Raw genomic sequence first — 25,687 nt, 5'->3', positions numbered from 1 at the left:
GTGGCACTGATTAGCAGTGGCACAGTGCCCAAGCATAAATCCAGCAAAAACATATCAAAACAGAGGAGGCAATCCGTCAAAATGGAAGGAAGACTCACACCAATGATGCCAGGTCTCACACTTGTCCCCTCCAGCTGAAATGTGGGGAGAACTACCCTTTTCCTTGGGAGTTCTCTTCACTAAAGCAGAAAAATCTGGACAGACCATCAGCATTGGCGTGTTCTGTCCCAGGGCGGTGTTCCACCGTAAAGTCCATACCCTGTAGCGAAATGGACCACCTCAACAACTTTGGATTCTCACCCCTCATCTGCATTACCATCCGAGGGGCCTGTAGTCAGTCTAAATCAAGAAGTGAGTCCCAAACAAGTTTGGTCTCAACTTCTTCAGTGCCCAGACCACAGCAAATGCCTCACACTCAATTGCACTCCACCTCTGTTCCCGTGGAAGTAACCTCCTACTGATTAAGGCTACAGGTTGGTCTAGGCCCCCTTCATTAATTTGTGATAGAACAGCCCCCACACCATACTCTCAAGCATCTGTCTAAACAATGAATTATTTTGAGAAGTTGGGCGCCTGAAGCACGGGTTCTATGCACATGCCAGTCTTCTGGGCGTCAAAAGCCTTCTGACAGGTGTCAGTCCAGTTCACCTTCTTGGGCTGCATCCTGGAAGTCAGCTCAGTCAAGGGTGCAACAATGTTGCCATACTCCTTCACAAACCTCCTGTAGTGCCCCGTGAGTCCTAAAAAAGGTTCTCACCTGTGTCTGAGTCTTAGGGGGTTCCCATGCCAGGATGGTATCAATGTTGGGTTGTAGGGGCGCCACCTGGCCGCTTTCTACCTGGTGACCCAAGTACACAACGGAACCCTGCCCGATCTGGCATTTACTTGCTTTGATCGTGAGGCCTGCCTTTCGCAGTGCCATCAACACTTCCCAGAGGTGCTGCAAATATTCATCCCAATTGGCGCTGAACACTGCAATGTCATCTAGGTGGCGGCACTGAAATCCTCCAGCCCAGCCAACACCTGGTTGACCAACCTCTGAAAGGTGGCAGGTGCATTCTTTATCCCAAAGGGCATAACCCTGAATTGGTAGTGCCCATCTGGTATGGAGAATGCTGACCTCTCCTTAGCCCCATCCGTCAAGTCGATCTGCCAGTACCCAGACGTCAAATCAAACGTGCTGACGTACCGTACAGTCCCTAACCGATCTATGAGCTCATTAGCTCTGGGGATGGGGTGTGCCACAGTCCTAGTGACTAAATTGAGCCCTCTGTAGTCCACACAGAACCGGAGTTCGGGTGTGGCACCCGGCGAGGCAGCCTTTGGGACTAAGAACACTGGGCTGGCCCAAGGACTGTTTGAGTACTCAATGACCCCTAAAGCAAACTTCTTGGATATTTCCTCCTTAATACAAGCCCTAACCTTGTCAGTCACTCTGAGGACTGTCACCAGTGTCCACATCATGGACGCACCACTCGGTGACACCGGGAACCAAGGAAAACATATAAGAGAATTGCTCCAATAGCTGGCGACAATCTTGCTGCTGATCAGGGGTCAGTGTGGCAGAGAGGCTGACACCATCTACTGACCCTTCTTGCTCTGTTGCAGACAGGATGTCAGGAAGAGGTTTGGTCTCCTCCTCCATTCCATCATCTGTCGCTACGAGCATGCCCCATTTGGACCTTTCTAAGTGGGGCTTCAGGTGGTTCACATGCAGGACCCTCAGGGGTTCCTGGGAATCCGCAAATTCACCAAATAGGTGACATCACTCTTGCGCTCCACCACCTCATATGGACCGGTCCACCTGTCCTGGAGCGCACAAGGCTCCACAGGGGCCATGGCGCAGGTTTTCTGTTCAGGCTGAAGCTCAATCAGAGTGGCATTCTGATCAAAACACCGCTTCATTTCCTCCTGGCTGGCTTCCAGATTTGCCTGAGCAAGATCTCTGAAACACCGAGTCTGATTCCTGAAGGCCAGCAGGTAGTTATATACATCCTGGGGAGGTTTCCTGGGAGATTGCTCCCATCCTTCCTTGACCAGACTCAAGGGTCCTCTTACCGGGTGACCATACAAAAGCTCAAGGGGCTGAACCCTAGAGACTTTTGTGGTACCTCACGGTAGGCAAACAGTAGGCATGGCAAGAGGACATCTCACTTATACCTCATTGGTTCTTCAAGACTCATGATCATGCCCTTGAGGGTCCGGTTGAATCTCTCAACCAGCCCATTTCCTTGTGGGTGGGTAGGAGTGGTGAACTTGTAGGTAACACCACACTACTTCCACAGAGACTTCATATAATTAGAAATGAAGTTTGTACCTCGGTCAGACAAAACCTCTCTGGGGAACCCCACACTGGAGAAGATCCCTATCAGTGCACGTCCCACCACGGGGGCCTCACTGTACTAAGCGGAATGGCTTCCGGGTACCGGGTAGCATTGTCCACCAAGAACAGGATAAACCTGTTGCCCATGGCTGTCTTGGGGTCCAGTGGCCCCAAAATGACTATCCCCACCCGTTCAAAGGGGGTACTGACTACAGGGAAAGGTTGGAGAGGGGCCTTGTGCCTCCTTCCACTTTTTCCACTTGTCTGGCAATTTTCACAGGTCCTACAATGAGTATCTGAACTCTTTCGCATTGGGGCCAATAAAAGTGGGAGACAAACCTTTCAAAGGTCTCGTTCTGCCCCAGATTACCAGCTAAACCAACATCATGAGCCAAACCCAGAAGGAAGGCTCTGAAGCACTGGGATACCACTAGCACATGGGCTGACCCAGGCTCAGCAACCTTAGGCTCACTATACAGGAGACCATTCTCCCAGTAGATCCAATGGGATCCAGACTGATCACCTGCTGCCTGGTTTGTGGCCTATTGCCTCAAACCCACAAGAGAAGGGCACTTTTTCTGCTCTTCACAAAATTCCTCCCTGGAGGTACCCCCTTCTTGCTGCCAATGGGTCAGCTCAGTTAGGTTCCCCAGTTCAGAAACTTGCTCCCCTGTAGGTTCCAGGGCATCACCCTCAAGGTCTGCCTCCTCCTGGAACGTGGGAACAATGGGGGCTGGTTTCCCATGCCCCCTACCTCTTCTCCTTAAGGCAGACCCCTGGGCCATACTTTCAGGCTCCAGGGTCTCTTGAACACGCTTAGCTGCCATAGACCGAGTGATCACACATGCTCACTTAGGCAGACCCAACATCTCTAAATGCGCCTTCCTCTCCACCTTAGCCCAAGGGGAGCTTTCTAAATCATTGCCTAACAGTCAATCAACAGGCATGGATGGCCTCACAGCTACTTGAAGAGTACCAGAGACCCCCACTCAAAGGAAATTTGAGCCACCTTGCAATGGCTCTCTGTGTTGTCAGCGGCACCAACTGGGAAGAATGCATGAGGGACTACCTGCTCTTCAGAGACCAAGTGACACTTGACAGCTGTCACACTTGCTCCTGTGTCTCTCAGAGCCTCCACTCTATGGCCATTGATGGTCACCCACTGCCTGTATTTCTTAGTGTTATCAGGCAGCTGAGTTCTAGGTAGCATCTCAAAGTCTCCTAATGAGACAAGGGACATTTCTGTGGGACCCCACCCCCCTTGGGCACCCATCTCCTCCCCACCCAGGGCTACACTGGCAATCTGACGGGGTGGTGCACAGGGTGGCACATACTGTCCTTTCTGAGCACACTGGGGAACATACCAACGATGTCCCACCTGCTTACACTGAAAGCAGGTAACGGGCCCCCTGCTGCCAGTTGGGGACGGCACCCCTCCCCTGGCTGGAAATTCTGGCCCATCAATTTGCCCATTTGCATCCCCAACAGGCTCCACCACAAGATGAGGGACTTTTCTGGCTTCTACCCAGGCCCTCAGCGCCTTTTGGTAGTCTTCCTTTTTAGAAATGCCTGGTGTAGCAACTTTCAATTTCCTGCAGAGATACTTGAGCTGTTTCACAGTCTAGGTTTCCAACCTGTCTTCCTCAAAATCAAGAGCCATAGATGCAACATATGCTGGTTAAAAACTAACAGTCCAAGGAAAAAGGATTCTAAAAAAAAGTATGTCGGTTTGGTCTGCACTCACTAGTAGTGTACACCAATCACTGTATATGAAACACAAATGCAAAGTCCAAATCCTCACCACTGACCACCAATGTTAGATCCAGGGGTCTCTGGTTGGCAATGGTATTGACCTTTGTACAAATAGGGACCCTTATTTCTAAGTCAGGATAAGGGGATTGTACTTCTTGATAACCCCTGCTCACCCCCTTGGTAGCTTGGCACGAGCTGACAAGCTTATCTCAGAGGCAGTGTGTTAAGCATTTGTGAATATACACAGTAATACAGTGAAAACACTACAGATGGACACAAAACAGGTTTTATAAAAATAAGTATTCTTTATATAGACGTAAACACAAGACCACAAACAACAAAAATCCACAATACTACACTTAAGATTGCTTAAAAGATGATTAAAGTTGCTTAGTTCAAGTTGATGGTAAATGTGACAAAGTTCTCAACAAAGTACCTGGATGCTTAACACAAAGTAAACAAAAGGCTCGCAAAAGGGGAGATGCATCAGTTCCATGATCCGGGGAACGGTTGCGTCCTGCCTCAATGCTTGCACAGAGTAGGGGATTCGTCGTGAGCCTTACCGGAGCAGAGCTGATGCGTAGATTCTTGGCCTGCGGGCCCGTTGTGGTGTGCAAGCTGGCGCCTTGATGCGATGCGATGTGCTGGTTGCGATGCGAGAAGTTGGCACCCTTGATGTGGCGAAGCGATGAAGCCCTGGAAACCTTGCGACGACTCTGTACTTTGGAGCTGCAACAGGCCCTGCGACACGCTTCTCCAGTGATGCGATGGCGAGTCTCTCGATAGCGTCATGCTTCTCCGGGGATGCGACAGCAAGCAGCTTCGATGAACACACGCTTCTAGGGAGATGCGACGAAGGCTCTCTTCTCCGGCGTTGCGATGATTTCAGCTGCAGTGGTGACACGCTTCTTCTCGATGCATCGCTCTTTCAGCTCCCAGCGGCACGCAAGTGACTGAAGTCAGAATTCCCAGCAAGGAAATTCGGGAGGGAGCTAGAGGTGAAGTCTTTTGTCCCTGAGACTTCAGCAGGAGGTAAGCACAGTTCAAGCCCTTGGAGAATATTCTGTATGTGAAAGTCCTTACAAAGTTCCTTCTCCTTTCCCTTGGCAATGAAGCAACCACTGCAGGCCAACCCAGCAAACAGCACACTGGCAGAGGGGCAGTACAACTCCTGCAGCTTCCTTGGTTCTTCTCCTTTGCAGAAAGATTTTCTGTCCAGAAGTGATCTAATTTCTTGGGATCAGGGTCCCAATATTTGTAACCCAAAATCCTTTGTTATCTGAAGGCAGATAGGCCTCTGCCTAGTCCAAACCAGTTCCTGAGCACTTTCTTTACATGACTCTCTTCTTCCTTTCACTGTGCAGGGCAGAGACATCAGCCGCCCCACAGGAGGTGGAGCCAGCACAGGGGAGGTAAGATGCAGCTCTGGAGCACTCTGTTCACATGATTCCTCCTCTCCTTTCACAGTGCAGGGCAGAGACATCAGACAAGCCACAGGGGGTGGAGCCAGCATTGTAGAGGGAAAGCCCAGCCCTATTCAGGTCCCAGGTGCAACTCTTCCCTCCCATCTAGTTGCAGATCTCTCCATTCACCACCGGGCTGCACCAGCCTGTCTCCTGGAATCCCTCAGCCCTGTCACTCACAAACCCAGACAAGGAATACACAACCCAGCAGAGGCAGGCCTGTATAGTTAGGCAAGCAAATACCTACTTTCTAAAAGCGGTATTTGCAAACACAGAATATTAAAACAACCTTCACTAAAAGATGTATTTTATTAGTCTGAGTTTAGGCACACTAAATTCGAATTTCTACTGTGTTTCCTGAGTCAGTTAGGATTATAAGAATGTAATAATTTAACTGCCAATTCTGGCCTATGAGAACAGGTAGCCTTCAATAGTCAAAAATGAAAATAGCTGTAATTCACTATTAGAACATGCTACACACATCAGAGCATATCCTACCATATATTTACAGTGCACCCTGCCCTGGGGCCTACTAAAGGGGTGTCTAACATGAAGCAAAGGGAAGGTTTAGGGACTGGCAAGTGGGTGCACTTGGCCAAGTCGACATGGCAGTGCTAGACTGCACGCAGGCCTTGCAATGGCAGGACTGAGACACACTTTACAAGCTGCTTCTATGGGTGGCACAACCAGTGCTGCAAGCCCACCAGCAGCATATGATTTACAAGCCCTAGGCACACATGGTGCACTGTACTAGGGACTGACAGATAAATCAAATAACCCCATCATGGAATAACCAATTAGTACATTAATTTAACATAGGGAGCACTTGCACCGAGGCACTGATTAGCAGTGGCACAGTGCCCAAAGCATAAATCCAGCAAAAACATATCAAAACAGAGGAGGCAATCTGTCAAAATGGAAGGGAGACTCACACCAATGATGCCAGGTCTAACACATGGGTAAATGTACGAAATACTATCAGATGGGCCCACTCATCCAAGATTTATGGTATACACCTGTTACAACGCATTTTTTACTCCGCACTACCATTACAACGCGACTTTTACTCCGCATACCATTACAAAGCATTGCGCTGGGGGGCGCTGTAGGATAGGGAATAAGTTTAATTTTCTATCCAACACCTTCCCTAGTGTCCACGGGGACTGGTGTTGGAATAGAAAATTATACTTACCACTATCCAGCGCCCCAAGGCGCTATGCGTTGTAACGGTATGCGGAGTAAAAGTCGCGTTGTAATGGTATGCGGAGTAATAGTATGCGTTATAACGTCATACATCCAAGATTTATACCAACACTGACCTTGTGGAAGGCTGTATTTTGGCTCCTTTACTCTTTAACTTGTATCTTGCAGATATGAATGACCTCTTCGTCAGAGCAAACTGCTTTCCACAGAAGAGAAGGTGCATTTGCTACAATATGCCAATGATACCATACTTCTGAATCAAACTGCAAATGGTCTTCAAAGAGCCTTAACTTCTCTGGCCAAGTACAACGAGATAAAGAAACTCCCTATCAACACATCAAAAACTAAGACCCTAATCTTTGGTAACAAGATAAACAGAAAAGAAGCATGGTATTCAAATGCCCTGGAGATTGAAAGAACACCTAGCATCAAATACCTAGGAGTTTGGATTACTGAACGCAGCCTTGCAACCCTGCATATCGAGGCTCTGGCAACATCAGCCAAGGCGCTTACATTTGCTTTCCGGCATCTACTTCGAAATCTCTGTGGCCCAGACCGGAAAGAACGTGCAAAGTTATTGAAAGCAAATTAATGCCCACACTGGCATATGGAGCATTTGTTTATTTAAATCATATCACAAGTTGGCTCGACCGGGCTCAATGCCAATGTTATAGGCACATTGAAGTTACTAGCATGTTCTGCACAAGCGCAGATCCGCTTGGAGTTTAACCTGGTTCCACAAAACTATGAATTGTACGCCAGCTTTTTATCTTTGTTCCCCAAGCTTGCAATAGCAGCGCAGGAATTGCTAAAACAAATCTTGTGGGACATTACACAGGATCCAAAATCTGAAACCTATAAGCTTATCCAGGGCGCCACAAACCACCGGGATGCTAGACACCTCTTAAAGACTAATTTTCCCCTGAAAAGTCTGTCAAAATTACTGATGAAGCAAGGGAGACTCTTATCAGCCCATGAGGACCTGCGTTCCATTAATATCAAGAAGCACATTGACCTAATTTTTTTTTTTTATATGAACCAGTAACTCTTTCTGTGCGCGCATCACTTCCTTAAACACTTTATAAACTCTCAACTAATGTGCTTGAAATTTGGCTTAATAGCACTCAAAACATACAAGTTCAGTTGCCTGACTGGTACCTCAGACGTTTTATTTAGGGGCTGCAGTTTTAAGCACGAGTCACTTTCACATGTTTTATGTTCGTGCCCATTAATAATCTCATTTAGATGATATTATCTTTTTCCAATTTTCAGGCAGTTAAATACAGCTGTAATTGCATGTCTGGAGGGTGTCTCGTGCCAAACCCGTCCTCCACCGACTCGAGCAAATTGACTGCAGGATTTATTACGTTCTTAACAATTGGCTCGTCAATACTGTTAAGCATGTTACACCTTGAAAGCAAAGCTCATAATACAATAGTGGGCAAGTTCTCCTCCACGATGGTCTGAGTAGCCCTATTAGTAATTGGGACTGGCACTTTTAAACCATTAACTTTAGTATACGTAGGATGAGGATGAGGGTCCTTTCTTTTCTGTAGGCTCTGTTTTGCACTTGCCGTTTTATTTGCACTTGTTTTAGTCTTCCTGCTATCTCCTGTTGATGCTATATTTTTTTCTGCTATTTTATAATATTAATCATGTGATAATGAGTGCTTTTTCTTGTTTGTTTTTTTCTTTTATAATCGGCATGATACAGTCTCTTAATATCTTTGTGCATTTTTTATCGTAATGTTTGCTAGGATTTTAATTAATCGTGCAATCAGAATCAACTTTTAACGTTCACTCTCCCTTTGATGCAACGTCACATTTATTAAGCTTCCTCCTTAGTGACCACAGTGGCGCCAAGGATAGTTTTGGACATGTGCACCTGCAGTCTGAAGTTGAATAGAAATCAATTTGTTTTACCAGATTCGCGACTTCTGCGACTTCTGCCGGCGCTCTACGGAGATGGAGTGTACCAGCCTGTGCAGGAGCCGTATCTTCCAAACCCGAGAGAAATTAGCAATGTGGCCATGAAGGGGAGAGCTGGCCTTCCTTCCACCAAGAACAGGACGGTGCTCGGTGTGTTTTTCGGTAAGCAGCGTACTCAAAATTAGCGTCTTCTTAATAATAATACTGACTGTTCTAATAGGTCTTGCCTGCACTCATACTGCAGTCAGACATATCTGAACAAGCAAAGAGGTGAACTGGAATTTGTTATCAACATTTAGCTTGCCCCTAAGCTAGGTCTGTTGCATTGTTTAAAGCTTCTTATTATATAGCGTCAGTATTACCTAACATTGCCGCAGACGTTTGCCTTAGTTAATGTCGGTTTCATTGATTGATTTGAGGTTTTGGATGGTGCATACACAGCACTTTATCCTCTGGGTGCTTTACTGTGCGTTAAACACACGCAAGACAGGAACAATAATGAACATTTAAGATAATGCGTTGCAAGATTAAACTATAGGGGAAGGGATATAATACAGTTTGTACAAGCTCTTAATGATTTTAGCAACTGAGGGCATAAGGGTTGCTGCACAAAGAGAGACCTTGATGGGTGCCAGATGCTTTTTTGGACTGTTCGATGGTCTTGCATCATGAAGTCTAGCCTTGACAGGACCAGAGCGAGAGTGACCACTTTTAGATCTTTTACAGGCTTTCATGGTGTGATACTCTTGATGAGTCTAAGGTGGTGATTGGCATTTTTTTTATACCAAGTAATATATATGCCCACTCACCTTGAGATTGAGATTTCTTCCATACCATCCAACAAAACCTTACTTTAAGATCACTTTAATGTGTACAGTTTTAAAACACAAAATTGGCCTTTCAAGCAGCAAGCAGTCACAACATTTACTGTTCTCCCTCGGGCACTCTTGGAAATTCAGTCTGACTCTATGTTTGCATCCACAAACGACATTTCAGGCAGTCGTGTGTAGTACTTTATTATTGTAGTATATTCGTACAATCTTCAATAAAGTTATTTCAGTTCAGTAAGGTACATTTCTCCTAAAGTACAAGAAGGGGTGTGCTGATATTCATTTTGACACAATATAAGTTCAAGTTTACGTACCACAAAGAAGTCTGTACAGTATCTCAGCCCTTTCCTTTCTGATTTGTTGGACATGCTTGGGTATTCGTGTCCAGAAAGCTGTCATACAAGCTTAAATATTGAGGATCTCATTTATGAGGTTTTGCCTTAGGGCTGCACTTCCCTATGGCAAAAGAAAAGGGCAGCCTCACCCTAATGAATAGCAATGAACTAATATCACTTAAAAGAGAGCTTAATAGATGCATAAGTGCTGCACGCAAGGATCCAACGAATATGACTTGAAGAGAAAAGATCAAGTCAGTGAGCAAGAACTTCAGCGATGCCTTTACATGAATAGACAGCATAACTTTGACTCCCAATGCCTTGCAGTCTTTGCAGCAATAAAAGCAAGGGATTTAAAAACAATTCTGGCTTCTGGTCTATAAGGTGAGTGGGAATCATTAACAAGAGAAGCTGTTTAATGTTCTCATGGTTAACTGGACCGCATATATATTTATGTTAGTTGTTGACGAATCCACTGTCCAGGAGGCTATTTAGCCATCACACTTGGAAGGAATGCTCAACCCTGCAATTCTTTCAACTCAAATCATGGACAGAATGGCAGGTGCTCCTAGTCCCAATGACTTTCCTGCAAGCATTTTTAAGGTAGCAATTGTTACATGGATCCCCTATTTGGCGCCTCTTAACTACAGAATGCACTGGTGCCCGAGAGTCGTCAAGGACCCCTCCTAGTCCCAATACATAAGAAGGGTGCGTGAGATAACCATGAAAACTTTAGACTCATTGCCCTGTTGGATTTGGAGGGTAAATGCTATGCAAAAATCCTCCACAAGGATTTGAAGGCTTGGGTAAAACATAATAAAATAATTCCCACAACACTGACTGTATTTCAAAAAGGGGCAGGGTATGGAAATCAATCTACTATGTATGTTGATCCTAATCAATAATTCAACTAAATGAGGGCCCGGCAGCACTATAGTACATTTGTTGATTTTGCAGCAGCCTTTGACAAAGTGGATGGACACCTTCTGTGGCCATACAGGATGCATGGGGGATTCCACCACATCTACTGGAAGCAATCAGGAGCGTTCATAGAAATACATGGGTAAAAGTACGAAATACTATCAGATGGGCCCACTCATCCAGTATCTCAGCCCTTCCTTTCTGATTTATTGTACATGCTTGGGTATTCGTGTCCAGAAAACTATCATACAAGCTTAACTATTCAGGATCTCATTCATGAGGTTTTGCCATAGGGCTGCACTTCCCTTCAGCAAAAGAAAAGAGCAGGCATGCGCGGTATCTATTAGAAACAGCAAAATCCTGTCCTTTCCCCCTGTGCCGGTGCACAATGTGCTGCCGTGCTCCAGTGCCTGCATCTTTGCACCATGATGCAAGGGTGTCTGCGTTGCTGGGATGATTATGTTTTTCGCAGGAAGGGAAACCTTTCTGTACAAAAATAATCACAAGAGGGTTTTTCCTTTTTCTTTGTGTGCTGCAGAATGCAGCACACATAGAACAAGCATTTGCAATCCATCAGTCTCGCCTTTGGGACCTTATATGTATTTAGCTATGCAGCACATTAGCCTGGGTGCTATTTTGAATCCTGGTGTAAGGATAGAGGTTTTGCCCCTGAATCTTGCCAACCCATTAAAACTTTCAATTTCTTTCTATTGGGTGTGGCAGTTTCTACTTCTAGAGTGCATAGGACATTGATCCAAGCCTTAATAGACCCAGATGTGGCCTCGGTTTCACCTCTGCCTCTCAATGTTTGAGAAGCATCTTCCTCAGACAACCTATTTCCCACTGACCGCTTCCTTCTTAGGACCTTCAGCTAGTCCTTCAGGCTCTCGTTTTGAACCATTAGAATCAGCTGACCTAAAGTTTATTTCTACCAAGGTTCCCCTTTTCGTTGCAATTCGTTCAGGCTGTACAATAGGGGAGATTGGAGCTGTATTAGCATCTCCTCTTTTTTTAAGGCTCGCTGAGAATAGGGTTATCCTAAGACCGTCCTCTTTTTCTACCTTAATCCCTATCTAAATTCCATTCTGAGGAAGATCTTGTCATTCCTGTCTTTTACCTTGACTCTTCCTCCCGGAGGAAGAGAAGCTACATGCCTGGATGTTTGAATAGCCATTTCTATCTATCCAAGCAGAGGAATTATCTTCTGTTAGGTTGACTTACTTTTTGTTACTTATGGTCTCCATCCCTCTTGATCCACGCTCTCTCTCTGGAGCATGTTATTCTGGAATACATTGGATTGAATTGTGTTGTCTTCCTCTGTGAGAAAATGTGTAGGAATATGCTAACTGACAATTTACACATCAACTAGTAAACTTTCCCTATCTGGGTGGTGTGAACAGTGGTGGACATTTGAAGATCACCAAAGTATGGTTAATTCCTTTATTAGTATTATTGGAATACCTGTGCCAAACAAGCATTTTGTGATTATGTGATTGTGATGCTTTTTGGCAAGTGAAACCTTAACCTTTTTCCCGAATGACCACACCAAAAGCTAATTGTTCAATGGTTGTTTGTATTAAACTTTGATACTATAATGTACCAATATCAGTGACATTTTCATAATTCAGAACTCTAGGTGCACACTTTTGGTCTATTTCGTTGCAGTCAGTCCATATAATCACCCAGTGTCCCTATCACTGAACTTCTAAAATCCGGAAGCTATTCCATATCCGGTCATCAGTACTCAATGATGCCTTTCTTACTTCTCAGGACCCTTGTCCCCGAAATAATGTACCAGCTCTCACTGGTGCCCAGCTTCCACAATTTCAGGGACATGAATGTGATAAACTCTGAGCAGTGGCAGAATTGCCAGTGTCTCTAAGGATGTGCATTCCAGCCTGGGAGCTTGAGAAAGCGGCTTGGTGTCTGACCTTGGAGAGAGGAGCTCTTGTGTTAGTGGCCAGGCGTGCCATGTCCCCAAGTCCTTAGAACATGCCCCTGGAACCAGAGAGAGTGTGAGGCAGCCTCACCACGAAGATATAATATAGCTTCTTCATCAAGGACAGTGGAGCGACATCAAAGGAGGGAGCTGAGGGCAGGAATACAGAAAGAAGCAGTATCCAAACGATGTACATTGCCGAGGAAGCAGCCCTGGGTTATGTCCTAACGCAAGCAGCTTGTCATCTTGCATGAAGTATGGGAAGCACAGCAGTCCACACATGGCACCCGCTACCGCACAGCATGTAAGAGAGTCGCAACTGCATTCAGAATCCGTGGCAGTAAGGAGATTGTCGGTAAAGAGACTGTTGCTTTTACAAGAACGTGCACAATAAAGTGGCCGTCGTGGGCAGGCTAAATACAATCTATTAATGATAAAAATACAAACATAAATGAAAAAGTTCTACAAAAGAAAACAGACGTACAGACTGTAATGATGACAAGTGGTCCAGGTAAGTGGAAAACTGCTTTTATTTAGTAAGCACACTGACACCCAGGCACGTCTACTGCCCAGAGCATCTCGCAGCAACTGTCACTTAAACTGTCAAGCACGCCAGCGTTCCAGGTCGAACCTAGTGACGTCATAGTGCTATGGCAGGACGCGCGTACAATACATTGCATAGCACATTAATACAAGTAAACACAACACAGACACATTCGGCTGCTATGCAGTTTATTGTTGGGAACGGAGTTGAAGTGTGGTAGCAGGATATCATGACACAAATACTCTGCTAAAAACCGTTTGCAGAAATATAGCTCTCCTGCAGCTAATAATATAATACCCACAACCCAACAGAGCGACAGTTTTGTAAATTAGGCTATGCTGCTGTATGTCTATGGATATTTTGAAATACAGCCTTCTCATTATTGGCAAAGTTTTATTATTGCTCTGTTTTAAAATAGCACCGTTAGTACACATGTTCCATTTGAGCATTATAGAGTTCAGTAAAACATAATTTTGACCAGGAATTAATAGCCCATGAAGAACTAGCGGAAGAAACTCGTTTTCTTTGATATGGAGGACTGTAAACACAGCTCAGAGTTCTTACTTAGTTCGCCCATTCTCAGAGTTAGATTTTTAACCAGTCAATAACAACAACACTGAATTGTGATCTTCACTATGAAGATAATGATCAGTTACTGGAAATAAATCATCCCATTCACTGTTTGATATTGTAGGGGAACCTGTATGTTTTATGATATATGTTTTTCCACGCAGTCGTAGGTGCCGGCTCCCTGTTAGCTCCCGATGTAGCGCTATACAAGATCCCTGCATGCAGTCAGAGGCAATCTGCAGCACCCTGGCGGTTCAGAGTGTGGGTGGTGACTGAAAACATTCCAACTCAGAAGAAATGTTACATTGTGAGGAGCATTCACTGGCGGATTCACCTCCTTTAAAGGTACAGCCTGGTGGAGGAAATGAACCCGTCCGAGTCTACTGCAGTCAAGATTTATCTTGAAATTGCAGGATTTCAGGTGCCATCGAATCTAAAAGAGCCCGAGCTGCAATGTGACATATTTAGGTTCTGGTGCAAAAAGGGATGTACGGATTTCTCAGTGGCACCGACCCAGCCTTTCTGTAGTATGAGTAGTTGTTATGCAGGATATGTATGGTCGCCATGCGCAACAGTGAAACACCTTCACATAGGCCAAACTTTAAACCCACACTGTGCCAACCAAGCACAAGGAATGACGCAGTGCACTACCAATCCATGCAGTTGTGGTGTACAAAGCCTCATGCACCGTAAATGTAACTACAATACTGAATAAGTACAATATATATTATTCATACTGGGATAGTCTACTCAGTAATGCAGTCAGGTGTGCCCTGGGTTATGCCTGTTGCATTATGATTTTTTGTGCACAAACTAAGAACGTGGGAGGGTGAGGTCGAGACCAGCTTGTAATCTGAAGGTCTCCCTTGGGACTGTGACCATAGGGGCGTAGAGTATCACAATCTTGGCCAACTATACATAGGGGTGGGACACTCGGGAAGGGCTGGTTTAGTACTGCTTCTCGGGGTGCCGATCACGCTTTGGGAAATGATAAAGCAGTCTCTGTTCGGAGCAGATTAGTTAGCGGGAAGAGTATTTTCAGGTTAAACTGTCCCACCTCTGTCGAACTTCCTCCCATCCGGGTCTATATCAAAGATATCTTTAAACAATATCCCCGCCATGGTTCCTTGCAGTTAGGGGGGGCACTTAGCCAATGCTGCTTTCCTTCCTAGTACACTCCGTCCAGCACACGTACAACATGCTAAGTGCGCACCATTCTGTTTCTGGGTCACAGCCATTGAATCACATTGTCAGCTTTGCCTGACTCCAAGATGGCAGTCTCCTTTGACAGCTTTGAACAAGTCTGCACTGTCTGGTTATGCGTAATTTACAAAACTGGACCATCTTGAAACAAACAAAAGAGTGGCGTGAGACCTACAGATTTCCCCGCAATGTAGCCTGGGAGCTGAGGTGTGGAAGGGCGTAGATGGGAGTAGTGGAGGAGGAGAAAGAACCTGTGGTCTGCTGCAAAACATTGCCAGCCATTAACATGGCAGCTGTTAAAGCGGACAGGTTCATACATCGCATTTCCGGAGAAAAATAGTCCAGACTACATGCTTATTTGACAAGCATTTACAGTGCAATAGGACTGGCATTTACGCAAGACCTATTGCATTGGAAAGTGGTGTGCTGATGGGCGGGAAGGCACGAATGGGAGGAGGGGGGCAGAGAAGCCACAGACCGCAGGAGTGGTGTAGAGTGGTGTGGCTCACTGGTTAGAGGCGGTAGACCCGGAAGCAGAGAACGGCCCGGGACCAGGGTTCAATTCCCAACGCGGCAGGGTCGTGGACCAGGGTCAGCGGACTCTATAATTCTCGCCTCGGTGCCTACTCTAACCAGGGATCACACTCGGCAACTCTGGGCATTAGCTTGCCTCATCTCTACAACGGCCCCCCACATTCGCCGGGGATGCCTGGTTTCACCTTGGAGATACCCAGTAGGGACCATCTCACAGGGCTATCCAGGACGGGTTCCCCAGCGGTCTACAGCACCACGACGCCTCAGGGCAGCAGTACGCTTTACAAGACACATACATTTACATTTACATTTAGATTACATTTACAGGAGGGGGGCCACAGGGAAGGAAATAGTGTTCCGAGTAACGGGGCTGATAGCCATGGAAGGATACAAATTACTGACATGGCTGTCATGGGGAGGGACTAACAAGCCGAAAACCAATCAGAATGCAGCATTTAGAATGTAATCCAATCCAGAAAGATGGGCGGAGAGTGGGCGGAGCTTAAACAAAGCTTCCCTCATGTCTCATCGGAGACAGCGCAAGCGCTGCCTAGGCCGACCTAAAAAGGAAAAACTAGGCGAACTAAAGAGATTTCTCTTTGTGCGTCCCTCACGTCTCCCCTGGGGAGGTATAAGCATTTGGCACTACCTCAGATTTACAATTTCTCATAAATCTGAGGCGGTGTCAAAAGGCCATGGATGTTGCTGGGAACACCCCCAGCAACACCCATTGCACGCCCCTTTATCGCAGAACACTGCGTTAAAGGGGCTAAGATTTATCAGGCAGCATTAAGCCAAGAAAAGTGACTTAGTGCTGCCTGATAAATAGCAAGCAGGCTTCTGCACCATGTAACGTCACAAAAAGTGACGTTCTGACTGCGCAAGGGATCTCATAAATGAGACCCTCAACATCTATTCTGGGTAAGGTTTTTTGATAGGTGCACACTGGTGATACATCACAAGCATGGAAACACAAACAATGAAGGTAAACTATGGCTCTGCACTGACCTTGTGACATGGGGGGCATGTTGGGCCATTGTCCTAGCATCTGAAACTTCTGAAAAGTGCAAAATATAGACAGCATGACAAAACCTGGTTAGAAGAATATTGCCCTATATGGAAAATGGGAACTTTCCCAATAGGCTGTAGCTTTGAAAGCTTAGCTGGCCTGCCCCAGCACTGCCAGAGTTTCAGATGCATGGCTTTGCATGGCTATTGAAAATGATCAGGATTTACTATTAGCCTCGTCTGCTTCAATCCCCTTTTTTAAACCACGGGAGGGCGAAATGAACCACCCACGGAATTGGTGAAATTTGGTGACTCCCTGTTACTCTTGTAATGAGGAGTTCTGGTCAAATCTCGCCAATCTCCATGTGGACATTTTTTTCTTCCATCGAGGGTCCAGAAATGTGTGCTGGTGCGAGTGAAATTTGGCATTCCCTACCTTGATTTTCTAATGTGGGTGGTCGTGAGCTGTCACGGTTAGTGGGCTGCTTCTTGAGTAGATATGCGCTTCTCAAGTGGCTTTTCTACTCGAGCAGCAGTAAAATCAAGTTGCGATGTTCGTGTGCTCTTGCACACCGCATGGTGCAATTCATGCTGTTTTTTTTAGCGCTACTCATGCTACCAGACCTAATCTGCAGTGCTAGCAGCGCAACATGCATATTTTGTGCCCGTTGGTAGAACTCTACAGAATCTTGTGTAGATTTTATGTAAATCAGTGGAATTCTGCAGAGTGAAACTCCTTGAGTTCTGCCGACCCCTACTTTAAACATCAACAACAAAGCAGCTCACAAGGGCATTTATATTTATATTAAGGATGAGAAAGCAGTTTGCAGGTAGTGATTATGTTTTGTTAACATAAATCTCTCTTAAAAAGGAAGAATGCACTCATTCAAAGGCAGCTGAGCCTTATAATAACAGTGCTAGAAAAGATGGTGTGAGTTTCATGTAAGGAGAATTTGGAAAGACTTAATTACAGTGTATTTATTATATTGTGTGTAATTAGAATATGTTTTATTTTCAGCAGAAAACTGCATAGTTCCGAGGTCTATAAGGCCAGCTGTACGATCTTAAACGTGAACATAATCCAGTTGTAAATCATTCGCAAATTACTCACTCCCGAGTTGGGGTAGTTATGCATTTGCGAAGGGACCCCTTCCCTTTGTGAATTTGCTGGGGAGCAGACATGGTTCTGGGGACCCCACCAAAACGCTTAAACTAGCTTTTGGAAAAAGTAAACCTTATTTTTAAATGCAGTCCTGTTACCTTTAAGAAAATGGGCTGTGTTTAAATAAAAGTTTACTTTAATAAAAAAAAACACAGCCATGGAGGTCTGCTGACATTAGTGTGCTAGCATATCTGTTATGCCCCCAATCATATTGAGTAGCAATTCACAACTTACCCCATTGATATTCATGAAGTAGGTCGGATTACGAAACACCATGATTTGGAATTTTACGACCCGAGCCATTATTAAATAGGTTGATCTATAAAATTCTTTACTGGTTGGAAAAAAATTGTTGCAATTTGCAATCAGTATTTGCAACACTTTGTCAGGGATGTATGATGTTACAACGCGATCATTTTGATTGCGGTACATTACATAGCTGGTTTTACAACGCAAGTCGTTACAACGACTTGTGCTGTATGGCGCTGGCCTAAGGAATAGTATATTTACTATTCCAACTCCAGCCTTCGTACAGTAGGGAAGGTGTTGGAATAGTAAATCACACTATTCCTTAGTCTAGAGCGCCGTCCAGAGCAAGTTATGGTAACGACTTGCGTTATAAAAGCAGCGATGTAAATGTATTGCAGTGTTTTTTGACCACGTTGTTAAGGTTGTTTCCCCTTTTTTTTTCAGTACATCTGGCACATACTTATGAAGTTACCCATGAAAACTGAGAACAGCTCCTCAAGGTTTTCTATCAACTAAACAGTGGTGGCTGGTAATTTTAGGAGGGAAGGGGAGGATGTGACACATACACACACATACACACTCACTCCCATCCATGCATTCACACACGCGCACACACAAATCCATTCACAGCACTCATTACCTAAAATTCAAATGTACATACGCACCAAACATTATTAAAAAAAGAAATCATACTTACTTGTATCTCGGCCTTGGAGGTTCCAGGAGGATTGGGACTGCTGCCTTCCCTCATTGGCTGACCAAAGGTCAGCCAATGAGGGAAGATGGATGTGGTCGGTGAGATTGCTGACCCACCCCACTCTGTGACGAAGTGTCACTGATTGACATTGGGTGCTTCAGGGCTTAAAACTGAAGCACCCAGGTCCAAGGCAATGAGTGATACTACATCTTACCCCGAGGGGAAGGGCGTCATGGAGCTTTGCTTAGCTGAAGAGGTCACACCCACAGGAGCTGTGACATCCTCAGCTGAGTAAAATTCAGCTCAGGCAGCCAGGAGCTTGTGCATTTAGCACTTGTATAGCTCCTACCTGCCCTACCTGAAAATGAAGAATGTCTGTCAGGTTGGCCTCTACTCAGCCTGACAGACACTGTTCTTGAGGGGCAGAAGGTGAGCAGACATGGCCCCTCAGCCCTAATGGACCAGCCACAGCTGCATCTAAATGACTTTTGATATAAAATAACAACCAAAACATGGGTAAGTAGCTATTGCCCCAGGTGACAGCACTTGGTATGGGAGCATAGTAGACTTATAAGTATTCTCCCACATGTTTCTGTACTTAATTCCCTATTTGATTTTCTCGTCTGGTCAATTTTAGGCGGTGTTTGCTTTTTATTGATATTTAGTCAATGGAATAAGTAGGGAGTGGAGATCTTTTTTTTAGCAAAACATTTTTGATGATAAGTTCTGAAATATTTTCCTCTGTCATGTCTGGGCGATATCAACAGTTATACATGTTCTCTTATGTATCTCTTGCCCTTGCTGTAGGTTACCATGTTATATCGGAGATACTGGGTGGAGGTCATTCCGGCTGCCCTGCAGAATTCCTAAATATTCAGATCCCAAAAGGAGACCCAGCGTTTGACCCCAAAGGCACTGGGAACGTGGTTCTTCCTTTCCAGCGGAGCAAATGGTGCAAGCAGACTGGTCAAAGCCCAAACAATCCCCGACATCAGGTAAATGTGTGAATCAAGCTTTGCTGAGCAATTGTGGACGTTCGGTTTGACCCCAGCTGTGAAAGCTTACAAGTGTGCAGTTGAATACATAATCCACCAGAGACAGCTGGAATCAGTTAATTGATGGGTCATTAGACTGCTGTTACCTTCAACATGAAGTCATGAAGTTGGGCTTACACTAGGTTCCTGAACATTTCTTCATATTATAATGTTAAACAAGCATTGGCAAAGGAAATGTTAACCCGTGAAAACCAAAATTTGCATAATTAATGTTACCATGCACTAGTATATCGAAACCAGATCTATTAGCGTAGTGAATTGTTGTTTTTATAGAAATTAGAGGAATTGCAACAGTTTTTTGAATTCATACCACCTCTTCAGAATAATGCTGTGGGGTTCCATGTGTGGCGGGCGAAATGTGCATTCATATGGTATTTACATGTTCTCAGTAAACAGGAATGTCATTGTAAACAGACGTCAAGTGAATGGGGTAATGAGAAGCAAACCCTAAGGATCCTGTATGCTGACAACTGCATGTAGCTAGAATATTGAATAATTGGCCGCTTATAGCCAAATTGCCTATTGAAAGAGACACTAGATGGGGTCTTCGCTTTGCCTTGAGCACTTCGATTTCTACACCAAGAATTTTGCACCATGAATGAAGCAGAATGGTACTCACTTTTCGTCCAGTGGCTCAGTGGCGTAGGAGCGGGGGTGAGGGCCACCCCATGTGTCATTACTGAGGGGGGTGACAGCCGGGGTGGCAAGAAACTTTTTGCACCACTGTAGTGGCTGGCATTATAAAATTGCTTTTTAAAATGATGGCTTCTTAATTTATAATTCCGGTGCTATTCAGCCATTTCCAGTAGTCTGACAATCAACACTTGATTTTGTCCAGCATTCAGGATATAAATAGTGCCCAGCCGGACATACTCTGCTCCTTTTCGAGCTATCTATCAAACTCTTTCCACACCACATCCTGACAATATAGGGTGTTATGTTGCCACTAACTTATACGATTTACTTGGGTTAAATCTCAGGAAAAAAATGATGGTAAATATGAAAGGAATATTAGCGTGCTGGAACAGTCTCCCCTTAAACATCACTAGAATGGTCAACATTCTCTTCTCAACGTGTTCCCACGAGTCCCCTTTCTCTTGATGCAATCACTCTGTACGCTGACAAAGCCCTACTGAAAAAATGGCAACCCTTACTAGTACCGTTTGCCTGGTCCCATTAGACTTGCATGGCTCTCTTGCATTAATGGCTATTCTGTTGGGCTATTCAACGTAGGCAAGTCTGGTCTTTCTTTGGAGCTTAGTATTATAATCTATAAATAAGAGCTCCTTTGTAGATATCAGTCAGGTAGCCAAATCTTGTCGGTTAAAGATGTAGAGTTATGGTAGAAGTAATATCTTGGTTACAGGTAAAGAGTAAACACCTCACCAGGAAAAGCATCCTTGTTGCTCAGCCCACTCTCTTCAATATCTTCCTACGAAAGAGGCAGGCCTTAAAGTAGTGAACAACAAATGTAAGAGTTGTTCACTACAAGGACATGTCAAACTTAAAAGTACGAATCCAACTATTTAAATACACTGCACCCTATCCTCTGGGCTGTTCCTGGGCACCTTAGGAGTGGCTTATGTGTATTAAAAAGGGAAACTTGGACTTGGCAAAAGGTTTATTATGCCAGGTCGACATGGCAATTAAAACTGCACACACAGGCTGCAATGAAAGGCCTGAGGCATGTTTACAGGGCTACGTAAGTGAATGTGTGCTGCAGGCCCACTTGTACCATTTAATTTACAGGCCCTGGGTTCATGCAGTACCACTTTACCAGGGATTTCTAACTAAATTAAATATGCTAATTGGGGATAAACCAATGTTAACATTGTTTAGGGAGTGAGTAAATGCACTTTTGCACTTGTTAGCAGTGTGCAGAGTCCTAAGGCCAGCAAAAACAAGGTCATACAAAATAGAGGAGGATTGCAAAAAGTTGGGGGGAAGAGACCACCCTGAGACACACCTTTTATCTGTGTTATTCCATTCGCTCCAGCATTTCCAATTTGAATATATCACATTTCTGAACCCAACAACTGATTTTGAGCACTTTCAAATTGTGTTGATTGAGAAACCATCAACTTCTCCTTAATCTTTTTCTGCTAAGCACATTTCCCTTTGTTATATAAGAACTCCAGACACAAACTCATAACGAAAGTCAAAACAACACCACTAACATAATCATTCTCAGGATCATCAACTCCTCTGTGCCTTTTAAAAATATGAGCCTCTCATAATAAGCATGCCCTGACTCCTGTTGTTCCAGTGATATTTTCAAAATTGTAGCCGAATTAATATCCTTTCTATACATTTTCTTTTTCAAATGTTCAGTCACCTGTCTGTGTTTGTTAGCCACTATCTCAGAAGGAGCATTATAAGGGACAGCTCATGATGGTTTCTTTGTTATCCATGCAACCACAGTTTTAGACTAAATACATAATTCACTATGGATCACCATCTCCAATAGCAAATTTAAATCTGTCCACAGCATCTATGAAATTGTCTTCAGCCTAGGAACCTTATACCACCTCTGTCTCCTCTCACAGTTTCAGAGAGTTTGTAATAAAGAAAATGAGATTATCTTTTGTACACGGGACATACAAGATTTACACCATGCTCCTCGCTCAATTTAAATCCCAAATCGTCCAATATACCACTTCCGAATCACTAACTGAAGTCTTCGCACTGCTATCTGATTCCTTTACCTTTTTTTACCTGTTGTTCCTCTCTTCCATATTTACTGTTATATCCTCAGGTCACTTAATTCCCTGCTCTTTTTAATTAAATCCTAATGTGAGCTCTTACTGTCATCAATCCCAACTCTTTTATTTCATCATGTGTTAGATTCATTTTATAATTTTTTCATCACATGCTTCATCCTACTGATATTGCCTTCAAACTCATCAACTAACTCTTCTAGTTTATCATGTGCTTTGTTTACACATCTAGCTGCTGTTTCGATCAAATACCTAATTTCATCAACATTGTATGTATGTGACCTTTTCAAATCAATTGTTTCTTGTAACATTAACCCAAGTTCAATTTTTCACAGTCCAACATTTATACTTCTTTACTTGGAAGTTTAGTCAATTACTATTGTAGTAATAGGTGAATAACTTTGAGTTTCAGAAACAGCAGGTGCACCTACTCTAGCACTCAGTGCCGCAGTCATTGCAGTTCCAGGTGAGGCACTCTCTATTGCACCAGCAATTGCATCTGTGGCTGTTCTTAGTGGACCACTTCTATGTCCAGCTGTAACTGTATCAGGTACCCTGCTAGAACCAGCAACAGCTCCTGGTGCACCGTCAGTATAAGGAGGAGGTCTAGAGTTCATAGTTTGTTAATAGAAGAATCATTCTCGTCAGTATCCTGATTCTGCTACTTTTCCTTTGTTTTCTCTATATCCACAGTTTCTTTTACTATTGGAGAAAAGCCTCAAACCTTACAAAAATCCACAAAATACATATAACCTTAACACATAAGCATCCTCCCATTTCAACAAACTTATTAGGCACCCTCTATGCTAATACCATTAGAGATCTTTTAACAAATGTGAAACATTTATACAATGGAACTTTCAGCAAATGAATGGACTACTATGCAGAAGGCAGCAGACGAGAAGATGATAATGTTTCAATTCATAGGGAACAGGAAAAAGTTAATGAAAATCAATGTAATCACAAGAGTGTACATAAACCATTACACATCAGCTTGACTGTGCTCCACAGAGCCTATGGTGAAATGCACTCGGAGAGAAGCAGGAGTGAGTGAGAGAGATGGCATTCATCTTGTCCAAGATGACTTCTAACATGAAATGTGGCACACTATAACACATTAATAAACACACTTCTATGTATCACATACAATTTGTTTCAATCTATATATGTAGAATCGGCAATACAAGGACATATTAATCATTATTATTAATGCACAAACTATAAACCCACGAAAACCAATCTAACAGTGGCATTACCATACCTGTTAACAACCATATGAGCTAATACTTCACCCTCCATTAAATTTCAGCAGGTCAACCCTTCAGGAAATTAACATAAGAAAAGTGTACTGTGTAGACCATATTATCTGGATTGGGTTCCAGGTTTACTAGGATCTTGCATCTGGTTGCTTCATTTTTTTGACAGTTTGAAGTTGCTATTTATTGCACCTGAATAATAAATATCCTGTGGGTACTTTATTTATCAGATATAATTAATAGCACCTATTAAACTCTATTTTAGGGTTTACAAAGCCATGCAAAGTCGCTTTGTAAAAAAAAAAATACTAATAATAAATAACACAACGCAGTCCAAATCATCACCTTGCTTACTTTGGTCAAATAGGCTTTATATAAATGGAGCATGGGCATTCCCGTGCATCAGTTAATGCATTTTGATGCAAACCCATCTTTACAAAGACTTGTAAACATGGGTTGTGCCAAAATGGTTAACCAGCACGAGGCTGGCGTAAAGAAGAGAAATAACTTTATTTCTTCTTGTTTTTTACTCTTTCCATGTGTGCTGCATTCTACACTTCAGATGTCTGGTAATAAAATGACATGATACCAAGTATAAAGAAGTGGCACATTTTTATGTTAGTCCAGTTTTGATAGATGTTATGAAACTCATCAAGATTACATTTGTTAAAATGGTGCAAATTATATAGCTTCTTAGTGCCATAGACGTGCACGTTATGGGACTTCAATATCCTGGGGATGTTTGCAATCCCATCATACACTGAGGCGTGAAATCAAAGCATATTATTGTTAGGTGAGAGATGGTATCAAAGGCAGCCGAGAGGTCCAGGAGGATGAGGGCTTCAGTTTTGCATAGGTTGAGGAGGGTGCAGATGTCATCTGTGAGAGCGAGGAGGGGGTTCTCAGTGCTGTGGTTGCTTCAGAAACATAAGCATTGTTGCCATCAACATCTATCTAAGGCAAGTGCCATCCAATGTCCATTAGAAACTGTGACAAGGTATTTAAATCAGAGAATGTGTTATAAAACGTTCATAGGATTCAGCAAGGACAAAGCCAGTAAGCTTCCAATTCTTAGTCATGTAATGCCCATCATATATTGAGCCATAAAATACACTTCAGATGTCTAGTAAAACAGTATAAGGCACCAAGTACAAGGAAGGGGACAATTTTATGTTAGTCCAGGCTTTAATCCAAATATTCAGGTTTTTATATATTTTATTAAACTCGTCAAGTTAACATCTGTTATGATGGTGCAAATATATGACTTCTTAGCCCCATGTAGCTGAAAGCCTATGGGGTTTCAATGCCATTGGGATGTTTGCAATCTCATACACTGAGATGTGAAATTAAAGCAGGTAACAAAAATGGATATAAAGCTTGCAGAGATGCGTTTAGTGAAGCCATAAGATGCCTTTCAGATACTGAAACATGAGATGTCCATCAGGTGCTGTGCATCAAAATTGCATTGAGGTACTGAAACATGGAATTTCAATCACATATGAAATATAGTATGCCCAGTAGCTAGTTTCTCAAAATATGTATGTTAGATACCGTGCCTCGAAGGGTCATCAATGACAGTGTAATGAACAGCTGTTAGGGATGAAATGCCATAGATATTGTACCCTAAGATGACCACACTATAGAGCAATAATGGTCTGCCCGTTTCAGATAGCTACTTCAAAGTATGATTGTTGTGTACCAACTGATATTAGCTCATTTGTCTTGGTGGTGCTCTCTCGATTTTCCAGATTATTTTGGTAGCATACAGCCCCTCGAAGCATTTGGTCTGTAGTGCTGAACTTTACTAATCCACAAATCAACCTATCAATCAAATGACCAGTCAGTTAATAGACCAACACAATAATTAACATCATCTAGTTTGAGACTTAATGTCAGAGAGCTATTTAATATGTTCCATATTGCAAGAACTGCTGCAGTTGATTGTAAACTGAACAAGACGTGATGCTGCACAATATAATGTAAACAACAAGGACCCC

General features: G+C 43.8%; 1 protein-coding gene across 2 annotated transcripts in view; it reads left to right on the top strand.

Annotated features, from left to right (window-relative positions):
• LOC144826531 (dual oxidase 1-like) overlaps nt 1-25,687 on the top strand; it is a 1,074,750-nt gene that overhangs the window by 381,575 nt on the left and 667,488 nt on the right. For both annotated transcript variants that reach the window (XM_078684961.1, XM_078684960.1), the window contains 2 exons: nt 8,668-8,832; nt 19,470-19,657. In XM_078684961.1, coding sequence (XP_078541087.1) covers nt 8,668-8,832; nt 19,470-19,657 — 353 coding nt within the window. The remainder of the gene's footprint in view (nt 1-8,667; nt 8,833-19,469; nt 19,658-25,687) is intronic.

This window comes from Lissotriton helveticus, chromosome 3_2, assembly GCF_964261635.1.
Source record: "Lissotriton helveticus chromosome 3_2, aLisHel1.1, whole genome shotgun sequence".
NCBI classification, from domain to species: domain Eukaryota; kingdom Metazoa; phylum Chordata; class Amphibia; order Caudata; family Salamandridae; genus Lissotriton; species Lissotriton helveticus.
Note: the sequence above shows the minus strand (reverse complement) of the source record. Positions and strands in the feature narration are given on the sequence as shown.